General features: G+C 38.0%; 1 protein-coding gene across 2 annotated transcripts; it reads left to right on the top strand.

Moving 5' to 3' along the window:
• Positions 1–91: 91 nt before the first annotated feature.
• Positions 92–10379, top strand: NHLRC3 (NHL repeat containing 3). 2 transcript variants are annotated; one of them, XM_037743457.1, is made up of 8 exons: positions 112–156; positions 269–504; positions 911–1063; positions 1327–1474; positions 4168–4368; positions 6164–6255; positions 9126–9238; positions 9765–10379. In XM_037743457.1, exons 2-8 carry the CDS (start codon positions 421–423, stop codon positions 10015–10017), a joined length of 1044 nt encoding a protein of 347 aa, XP_037599385.1. In that variant the 5' UTR covers positions 112–156; positions 269–420; the 3' UTR covers positions 10018–10379. The 2 variants fall into 2 exon arrangements, with proteins under 2 accessions (XP_017397982.1, XP_037599385.1); XM_017542493.2 differs by lacking the exon at positions 4168–4368 and having other exon boundaries at positions 92–504.
• Positions 10380–11096: the final 717 nt, after the last annotated feature.

Raw genomic sequence — 11096 nt, 5'->3', positions numbered from 1 at the left:
CGTAGTTTTGGAGTGTGCGACGTTTGGATTTTGCAGTCTGAATTAAAAAGAATAAATGGCGAGTGATTAAGGCATATCTGCGGGCGCCCATACTTTGGTGGCCAAGGGAAGTCCGCGGCGCAGACTGCCCCGAGGGCGGGAAAGGGTGCTCACTGGGTCAGTCCGAAGCATCTGACTTGAGGGCGGGGACCCCGAAATGCACACGAAATCCGGAACTCGTCTTCTTTGATTTTCATTCGCCCTGGTCTCTGTTCCCTTTCGTACTCAGAGCTCGTGCCTCCGGGGAGGGGAAATTGGAGACGCGGCCCCGGGCCCGGGGGTGACCCTCTGTGCCGCAAAAAACCGTTCGAGCCTGACGCTGTCCAGCCCGCCCCAAGACATCTGCGGACCCTTGTCCCTCGCCTGGCTTCCCGTCTGGTCATGGCGAGATTCTGGGTCTGCGTAGCCGGTGCTGGCTTCTTTCTTGCATTTCTGGTTTTGCATTCGCGTTTTTGTCGCTCTCCAGTGAGTTGGGTAGTGAGGAAATGACTGTCGGGTGTGCGAATGGCCCTGTTGGGAGGCGTCGCCCCGGTCGTGGGATGGAGGAGGCAGGCCCTGGTTCCCTCAGTAGCTTGTTTCAAAGCCTGCATCTGGGTCCGAACTGCTTGACTCTTTAAGTTTAAAAATTTGTATGTGTTACAACGCCATTTTCCTGTCTTTCCCAACTCCTCCTACACCCTCAAATAATTTCCGACTTGTATGTGGTGGTGTTGGTCTTTAGGTATATAAGCCCATTTCTTTGGAATTATTTCAGTCTAGCAAACTCCTGGTTGTCAAGGCATGCTTAACAATAAGCCTCGTTACCCCCTCCTCCTCTTTTTTTCCTTACCTGGAGGGTAAACTAAATCTGAATTGTCTGGTTTTATTTAAGGTTTTGAGGAACTTTACTTTTGCCGTTTCCTGGAGAGCTGAAGAAATTCTTTACCGGCTGGATGTGGGTTGGCCTAAGGACCCAGAGTATTTTACCGGAGCAACATTTTGTGCTGCAGTTGACTCCCTCAACGGATTGGTTTACATAGCTCAAGTAAGTAAAATTGGGATTAAAAAAAAGTTATGAGCACAAAGAAAACAGCAGCCTTCCAGTCTTGCTGTAGTAACTGACCATATGCGTTTATATCATGCTAATTGTGCGATTTGTTTTTGATTAAAGTATTTTGGTTTCGAATGTGAAAGATATATTAGATTTTGAACATTAGTAAAATTCTCAGTTAATTTTTTTCTTCGCCAAGATACAGATGACCTTTCCTTAAAACTAATCTTAAGAAGTTATTTTTTGTATACCTTCAGAGAGGGGATAACATCCCAAAGATATTAGTGTTCACAGAGGATGGGTATTTTCTACGAGCCTGGAATTATACCGTTGACACACCTCATGGTATATTTGCAGCAAGTACACAATATGAACAATCCGTCTGGATCACAGATGTAGGAAGTGGTATGTATAGTAATGTCTATTAAATTATCTTGCTGGAAATCGCATCTTTGCACATATCCTTGGTTGTATTGTTTAAAATCAGAGTTGCTGAATGTAATTGTAATTTCTTTAACGATTCAGGAAATCATATGTTTTTAACTTTATCTTGTACTTCTGTGGAATTAAGAAATTTGACAAGGAGCCTGTTAGTATGATCTTTCCTTGAACTTGTCTAGGGACTTTTTTCTTTTTTTTCTTTTTGAGACGGAGTTTCCCTCTTGTTACCCAGGCTGGAGTGCAATGGCGCGATCTCGGCTCACCGCAACCTCTGCCTCCTGGGTTCAGGCAATTCTCCCGCCTCAGCCTCCTGAGTAGCTGGGATTACAGGCACGCGCCCCATGCCCAGCTAATTTTTTGTATTTTTAGTAGAGACGGGGTTTCACCATGTTGACCAGGATGGTCTCGATCTCTTGACCTCGTGATCCACCCGCCTCGGCCTCCCAAAGTGGTTAGGATTACAGGCGTGAGCCACTGCGCCCGGCTGTCCAGGGACTTTTTAAAACATCAGTTGCTTTTCTCAGATTAAATAACTCTAAACCTCTTCACTAAAGCCAAATGAAATGGCAGTCTCTAAAAGCAATGACTCTGGAGTCCTTGACTCTTCTTTTCCTTTTCCAGTTACCTTTCATAAAAGGTTGTGAAATCGTAACTGCTTTGTTGCTCAGAGTGCAAAGATTGCGGAAACTGGGTGTTAATGTTTTTGAAATTCTGCTTACCGAAGCATGTCTGAAATCTTACTTCCATCAAATATTTTTAATAGAAAAAGCTGAAAAATGAAGTGAGCACAACTGAATGTGCGGCTATGGAGAAAGTTTTCACAGAAACAATTCACCTGTGGCTGTAGCTTAAGACAAGGCAATAGCTGAGCTATCCTGGCATTACCCCAGGAATTCAGGAAGAAATGGGATTATAAAGACAATATTTCTAGTATTCCTTGGCCCAGTTATGCTCTTGAATTGAAGGACATCCTGTTTCTATAGTTCTGGCTAATTCAAATATGTTTTTTATTTTTTGAGACGGAGTCTTGCTTTTTCGCCAGGATGGAGTGCAGTGGCATGATCTCTGCTCACTGCATCGGCTCACTGCAACCTCCCTCTCTCGGATTCAAGCCATTCCCCTGCCTCAGCCTCCTGAGTAGCTGGGACTACAGGCGCATGCCACCACGCCTGACTAACTTTTTGTATTTTAGTAAGAGATGGGGTTGCACCATGGCCAGGATGGTCTCGATATCCTCACCTCAGGATCCGCCCACCTCAGCCTCCCAAAGTGCTGGGATTACAGGTGTGAGCCACCACGCCCGGCCTCAGATACCATTTTTTAGAGATAATGAGGTCTCAGTTTCTATAAGTAGTGCCATTATCACAGCTATTCTCGGAACCCATAAAATTTCTGGGCCTTAGCTGATGACCCATTTATTTCATGCTGTGTTTTAGATGGTAAGATTTTGGTTAAACCAAAAAAATCTATAGATTATCGCTGAATGCATTGTAATACTGTAATGAGAGTTTACTATTTTCACTTTTTTCTTGAAGATCCACTGTTAAAGACATTTCAGTTCATTTTATTCATGTAATTTTAAAAAATAAGACTTGATTTCCAGAAGTAGAAAGAGCACAGACAATCCCTTCATTCTTTCCATTACAGCTAATTTTCTACCCAGAGATCTGAAGACAGTTTTATGTTCCTAATTCCCAAAGGAATAGATTTCCTGTAATGAAAAATATGGCTACAAATTAGCCCTTTTTTAAATAAAAAAATTGTTTGTAGTCTTTTTTGCTAGTTTTTAGAAAATTTGAGGCTTGTGTGTTTTTTATTGCTATAAACTTTAGCTCAACTGTCCAAAAGTATAATAATAAATAAATTATTTAAGATAGAATTATAATGCAAGCTGATTCACTTTCTGGTAAACTCAGTGTATCCAATTTGTCTTCTGAATACCTATCAATTAATTTGGTATATGTACCTTCAAGTTGATTGCTGTTAACTGCTTTATGATATTCACTTATTAATATTCTGCTTTATTTTCTTGCTTGTAAGATATTTTAACTTGAAGAAATTTTAACATGAGAAAATAAGACACTCATGATTTAGAAAGATTATTTTCTTCTTAGCAAAGAAATGTTGAAGGTTGAATTTTGAATTCCTCCGCAAGGTGAAAATGCAGTTTAAAAGAAAATCTGTACCATAGAGAAAGTTTTTGTTGACTTAACTGAAGTTTAAGATCTGTATACGTATGATTGAAATAACAGTTTCAAATATAAGTTGTTGCCTTTACATTTTCTTCGTGAATTCCTTTTATAAGCAATGTTTATTCAAGGTCATAATATTAAAAAAGAAAATGGTGCACCAATAATTTGTTAATATCCTCAGTTTTCTGTATAATGAGTCAATTATATGGATGTTATTTAATTTAGAACCTGCTTATTTTGGACTACTGGAGGTTTTAATTCATTAGGCTGTAATTTATGAAGAAGCTATAGTGCTTGTCAATTACAATATGTAATTTCCTAAGCCTATTACGGTGTAGTTCTATCAAATTTTTCAACTATTTATTACTGTTTAATTCTATCACATTTTTGCTCTTTGCTTACTTGAAAAATCTGAATGTTTGTATGGTGGTTTTATTTGTGAGATATACCTATCTATCTTTATAGGATTCTATGGTCATACTGTTAAAAAATATAGTTCCTTTGGTGATCTTGTTCAAGTCTTGGGTACTCCAGGCAAAAAAGGCACTGGTTTGAATCCCCTGCAGTTTGATAACCCGGCAGAATTATATGTAGAGGACACAGGAGATATTTACATTGTGGATGGAGATGGAGGATTGAATAACAGATTGATCAAACTGTCCAAAGGTACATGACTTGTTTACGGTATTATAAAAATATTATAAATTGGATTTAATTTGTTTGATACTTGGTGTAATGTTTTAAGTGTTGTGTATGAAGCGGTATGTAAAGAGCTAAGTGTATTACTATGAGAAAACTGAAAAACAGATAGGTATGATTGCCCGCAATAAATGATTCTGATAACAGGCCAACCTATTCTTCACCAAAGCCCAGGAGATTCCTCCAAAAGTAACTGGCAATGGTATGAGAATTTACAGTGGACTCAGGAGATAAGTGTATATTCTATTCAATTAAGAATGTAGAAATTAGAAACCTGGAATCCCAGAGTCAAGTGTCCTACAGGCTGATTAATTAGCAAACATTTTATTGAGTGCCCTCTCTGTGTCCTCTATAATATCAGGAGGCACAGATCTATTATATACGAAACAGTAAAATGTAGTCTATGGTATTGATTCTTAAAGCAAAATGGACTTAGGAGGAGAAACTAAATTGCCTGAAGAAATAGAACAAAATGTCATGAAGGAAGTAGTTATTGAACTAAACTGGTTTTGGTGGGAAGAGAAGGAAGGATGGAGGGAACATTCATGGAGGGCTTATCATGCATGGTCTACAGGCAGTTATTAGCAGAAAGAAGGTAAAGGTGCACTTTTTCAGCAGCAGAAAATATGATTTGGGATGTTTTTGAAAGCTTATTTGAGGATTTTTAAAGCCATGTTTTTGCCTATGAAGAGGTTTTGAGGTTTTCTTAGTAGGAAAGTGATGTCTCAGTAGCAGTTTTTATAAGCCGCTCTATCAGGATCTATTGGGCTCCGTCATTTGGAGGCTGTGCAGTCAATTTATCATTTAGTAACAGAATTTGGTTAGCAAAAGTTACAAGGGAGGTAGGATAAGGATAAAGCAAGAATCCAAAAAATTCAGTGAAAGAACCACATCTGCAAGAATCCAAAACATTCAGTGAAAGACACAACCAAATCTAGGAGACAAATTGAATATGAGTGTATTAGTTTCCTGTGGTTGCCATAACAAATTGCCACAAACTGCGTGGCTTTAAACAACAGAAATTTATTCTCACCATTTTGGAATCCAGAAGTCAGAGATCTGGTAATGCCATGCTCACTCTAACGGCCCTGCCTTCACTTCTAGTTTCTGGCAGCTCAGGCATTCCTTGGCTTGTGGCAACATACCTCTGGTCTCCATATTTACATGGTGGCCCCTTCTCTGTGTGTTTCTGTACTTCAGTCTTTTCCTTCTTTCTCTGAACAAGGATTTAGGGCCCATCCTAAATCCAAGATGATCTCATGAGCTCCATAATTTAATTTTATCTGCAAAAACTATTTCCAAATACCATCACATTCCCAGGTATTCAGGAGTTAGGACCTGGACATCTCTTTAAAGGACCACAGTTGAACCCACCATAGTGGGTAATGAAGGAGATAGACGGTAAAATCATAATGTGAATTTTTAAGGTCTGTGGAATACTAATATCAAATAACAGATAAGGTGGGAAGGGGAACCAATTTTAGGGAGAGGATGGGATAAACCTTAAACAATGATTTTGAAGCAGTCATGACAAATTCAAGTAGAGATCATAATTAAAGAGGTAGATTAATTGCCTAAAGCAGAGAAGGAACTTGTAAAAAAATAAATTGTAAGAAATGGGCGTATGGACAGGAAGCCGAGAAAGCATAGTCAGGCAAACCAGTCATGTAATTAAATCGTTATTTGTAACCTGTTTCATAAAATATGCAAATACATGAGACATTCTGTATGTGCTCTGACTATATATTTTTACCATTTATAGATTTCATGATCCTTTGGCTGCATGGAGAAAATGGGACAGGGCCTGCTAAGTTCAACATACCTCACAGTGTTACACTTGATTCAGCTGGTCGGGTAAAAATACAGTGTCACTGTGCCTGGGACTATGTGTCTGAATATGTTTGTGCATATGTGTGTGTGTATGTGTGTGTCTGGGCATGTATATATAGATTGTGGTATACATGTGTGTTAGTGGGTATGTTTGGGCAATTACTCTGGGGCTGGGTGTGCACACATATTTCTTACAAATGTTTGAGTCCTATAGTGAGGGGTTCCCGAAATATTTAGAAATGAGCAAAATGGATTTCCTATGTCACTTAAAGGATAGAAGGAACAAATAATGGATCTGAAAATAAATAAAGTTACTTGGAAGAAAAAGTTCCCCTCTTACTAGAAAAATTCCACTAAAAGTGTTTAAATATCTTTTCAGTTCTCAAGGGAAAAATATGTGCTGATCTAAAATGGAGTGAGAGGAGTTAACCTTGGAAGTTTAAAAAAGAGTTACCTAGGCCGGGCGCGGTGGCTCACGCCTGTAATCCCAGTACTTTGGGAGGCCAAGGCGGGTGGATCACGAGGTCAAGAGATCGAGACCATCCTGGTCAACATGGTGAAACCCCGTCTCTACTAAAAATACAAAAAATCAGCTGGGCATGGTGGCGCATGCCTGTAATCCCAGCTACTCAGGAGGCTGAGGCAGGAGAATTGCCTGAACCCAAGAGGCGGAGGTTGCGGTGAGCCGAGATCGCGCCATTGCACTCCAGCCTGGGTAACAAGAGTGAAACTCCGTCTCAAAAAAAAAAAAAAAAAAAAAAAAAAGTTACCTAGGCAAACTCTTGTTCTCACTAGCTCCACTCTGCTTAGGGAACAGAAAGCTTTAGCTAAACATTTCAATCAGTTTCTCTCTTTTCTACCCCACTCACTACTATCTCTTTTGCCTTTACTTAACTTCTAAGCATAGATCTCACTTTTTTGAGGTTACCTTTTCACAATGAAACTCCCACCAAAAAAATTTGTATATTAGTTTCTCCTCCTCTTTTCCTATAGCAGCCTGTACTTGCTATCATAGTAACTATCATACTATATTATAATATTTGTCTGTCTCCCCTAATAGATTGTAGGCTGTTTGAAAGCATTTACTGAATCTCTTTTGCTTTATATCTTAGTGCCTAGTACATAATAGTCATACTTATTTATTAAATGACTAAATGTCTTGACACATAATGGATACATTAGGCTACTTGCCTTCATACCATTAGGCATTTAATCCATTTCTACTGATTCAGTGCTCAGCAAACAAACTTCTAATTATGATTTGGCTTCGTAATCATAATTGATTGACAAGAATGAGAATGTTTTGATCATTAAATCTTCTGATCTGCCATAAGATGTTAACCAACCATGTGAACTTTGTATGTAAATTGGGTACTGAAAAGTTGGAATTATGCTTTTATGCATTATTCTCCTGAGCATGGGTAACTTATTGTGTGCTAAGAAAAAAAATCAAATTTCAGAGCATGCAAGACCCAGGTAAATTAATCATGGTGAGGAACACCCTTCTAAAAGGCCTTGGAAATCATTTGATGGGGATACTTTGGCATTCCTGAGTAACAAAGACTGTCAGTTTTACACAAGTGTGTTTTATAACAATAGCAATTCTGTTCTGAGCATTTTACATAATTAACTCATTTAATCATCAGCACAATCCTCTATGAAAGGTTAATCAATTCCAGAGTTAAAGACTTGTTGTTATGTGTTAAACAAGATTTCCCATGATCAAAATTCATTGAGTGTTGAGCAAGAAAGATGATGCTAACAATCTAAAGCATCATTCCATCTTAGGGGTGTAAACCATATTTCCTCCTCGGTCATTTGTCTGAGATACTAATCTAAAAATCTTTAAGAAAACCCATCCTTAGTAAAGAATCATAGATCAGGAAAAGACCTTGAGAAATTGCTTCATCTAGGCATCAACAACCTTTCTAAAATGATATAGTGAGTCTTCATTTGTTTCTGATTGGAGATGAATTCAGTGGCTATCAAAATTTACACACATTGATGAAGATGTAGTCAGGGTTACCTGTGAAGAAATAATCTCTCAATCCATAAATCCAAGAAATCTCAAGGACCAAAAGCAGGGAGGTAGAAGTAAAGAGGACCGACCCACCCCCAGTCCATTCTTTCATACCTCTCTACAGTCCTGGCCACAAGTCATCAAAAACCATTTCCCTTTATGTATGCCTTAAGTTGCATGCATGTAGCCATGAAATGTCATTTAGAATGCATCTCACTTGTTGTCTTGTAACAATTTCCTTAATAACCCATTACAGCCTGCAACAAACCTAAATTAAACCTATTACCATTCTTTATGTGTTGCTAAAATATCTCAAGCTTCGTCTTTAATTGGTTCAGCACTCTGGACATATCTTGGTAATGTCAGGTAAGGGTTTAATGATATTGCAGTATGAATGAATACTTCAAACTCTGCTATCTTGAGCTCTTGAGAAGGAAGGCTGTTTTTCCTTGTCATGTTGCCTGGCCCAGGAGCTGACAAGCCAGTAATACTCATTGAAAAATGAATGCTTGTTAGAGAAATGAATGAATATTGTTACTTTTCAGTATCTACTGATCCTCTGCATTATGATAGAGTACTTCAGCTTTTTAGTTATTCATACATTTAGAACAATAGACAGTATTATAAGCTTTGGGTTAAGACAGCTTTGGGTTGTGCCTCTTGCATTTGTAAGCTCACTTCAGAGAGGCAGTCAACCTTTCTGAACTTGAGTTTTTCTTCTCCTGAAAATGGGACTTATAATACCTTCTTTGGAATCTTCTTAAGTATTAAGTGAGATAATATATGTGAAACTAATGAAAATAAACCTTCTTTTCCCTTTTTTCTTCTCATATTATGGATGTTTTTCAATTGACTTTTTTTGTGTGTTTCTCAGGTGTGGGTTGCTGACCGAGGAAATAAAAGAATCCAAGTATTTGATAAAGACACAGGGGAGTGGTTAGGAGCATGGAATAATTGTTTCATGGAAGAGGGACCTTCTGCAGTCAGGTAATTGTTTCTTTTTATTGCAGAATGCAATAAAAGAAATATATTTAGTGCACAGAACTCACTTCCTCTGAATAGCTAGCTGAAAATTTAAAATATTTATTGTTAATTTTGAATTAGGGGAAAATAGAATTATACAAACAAATTTGATATCTGATATTTTCAGATGTCAGATCAGGTGAAAACAAGAAATAACATAGGCTAGACCTCTCCTCTAGCCTTTATTTGGTAAATTTTTAAACACAGGACAAAATTCAAACCTAGCCTAACATCAGTTCTTCATTAGTTTCATTTTGTGTAAGACTATGATATTGATACTTTAAAAAAATTTAAGCTAATCTTTGGCTTTGCCTACTATCATGCACCCCTTACTCCCTCATATACAGAATTAGATCAAATTAAAATTCTCCTTAAAAGAATCATTCAGCAAGTAGTTGCCTACTGTTGTTTGGCATGGTAGGGGATTAAAATGTTGAAAAAAATACCCTTATGTCTATTTCACAGACATTTAACATGTCTTTCTCCTTAGATTTACTCCTGATGGGAAGTACTTGATTGTGGCCCAGCTGAATCTTAGCAGGCTCTCAGTTGTAGCAGCACCCCCTGTGGGAAGCATTGGAGAGTGTTCTGTGATCAGCACAATCCAACTAGCAGATCAAGTTTTGCCGCATCTCCTAGAAGTTGACAGAAAGACTGGAGCAGTCTATGTAGCAGAAATTGGAGCAAAACAAGTACAAAAATATGTCCCTTTGAATAGCTATGTTCCTCCATTTGGTTCGTAATGTTTATTTCCTGGAAATATTTCAAGTGGCAATTCAGATTCTCAAATTCACTAAGTGCTTTCAGCACATCATTAAAAATGATGTTCAAGCACAAGAATTGATTTTTACCTGATCTAGTATCAGAATGGTTTGTTTTATATCATTAAGAATCATACGTTTTGTTGCCCTCTTGAGACTTAGTTTTACTTAAAGTGCATAAGGATATTTTTATGAAAGGAATATAACTTAAAAATGGGGTTGGAAAGAGGGACTAAGGTTGTAACCTCATTATTTGCCCTGGTAGACTAATTCTCCCTGGGTAAAAAAGAAAATGGGAATAAAAGTGAGCTTGCAGAATAATTTATTAAATTTCACATGAAGAACTCCAGACCTCCAGATCGTGCAACTAACATAAAATGAACTGCCTGAGAGACTGTAAATAGGATAAACTATTGATTAATTTGAGTACCTACAGAGTGCTGTGTCTTGGCAACTTAAAATTGAGAAGCAGAATTGCCTTTTGAGCAATTCTCTGGGGAGACAAGCAGGCAAACAGTCACAACACAGCAAAAGCAACCTTAGAGCATAGTGGGACTTTCGGAAGTAGGAGTGCTTTTGACTGAGGCAATCATGGATATTTCACGGGAGAAGTGACTTTGAGTTCAGACTTGAAAACTCAGGAGGAGCTTACCAAGGGACGAGGAGGAGAAAATAATTTCCAAGTAAAGAAGGTATAAAAAGTTAGAAACGTACTGTACACTTTGGTAGGCATTTTTTTAAAGCCCAACTTGGCTTTTGTCCGTTACCTGTAAGATACTTAACATCAGTCAGCCTTTAAACGTAGGAATAAAATGGCTGGCATCTAAGCACTTTTCTAAAAGGTTTTTATAAATAACTAAGGAATGTAGTGATTCCTTCTCATTGTTTTCTTTTTGTTTCATTTTTTGTTTGTTTGTTTTACATGAACTCAACTTATTCCTAACATTTGTCTACCTCAAAGAAATTTCAGGATTATTTAGATAACATAGATATGTGCCAAATACTTTGAGCTGTAAAGATGGATAATTTCGGCCCGGCATGGTGGCTCACACCTGTAATCC

The sequence above is a fragment of the Cebus imitator genome, unplaced genomic scaffold (genome assembly GCF_001604975.1).
Source record: "Cebus imitator isolate Cc_AM_T3 unplaced genomic scaffold, Cebus_imitator-1.0 Scaffold145, whole genome shotgun sequence".
Classification (NCBI taxonomy): domain Eukaryota; kingdom Metazoa; phylum Chordata; class Mammalia; order Primates; family Cebidae; genus Cebus; species Cebus imitator.
Note: the sequence above shows the minus strand (reverse complement) of the source record. Positions and strands in the feature narration are given on the sequence as shown.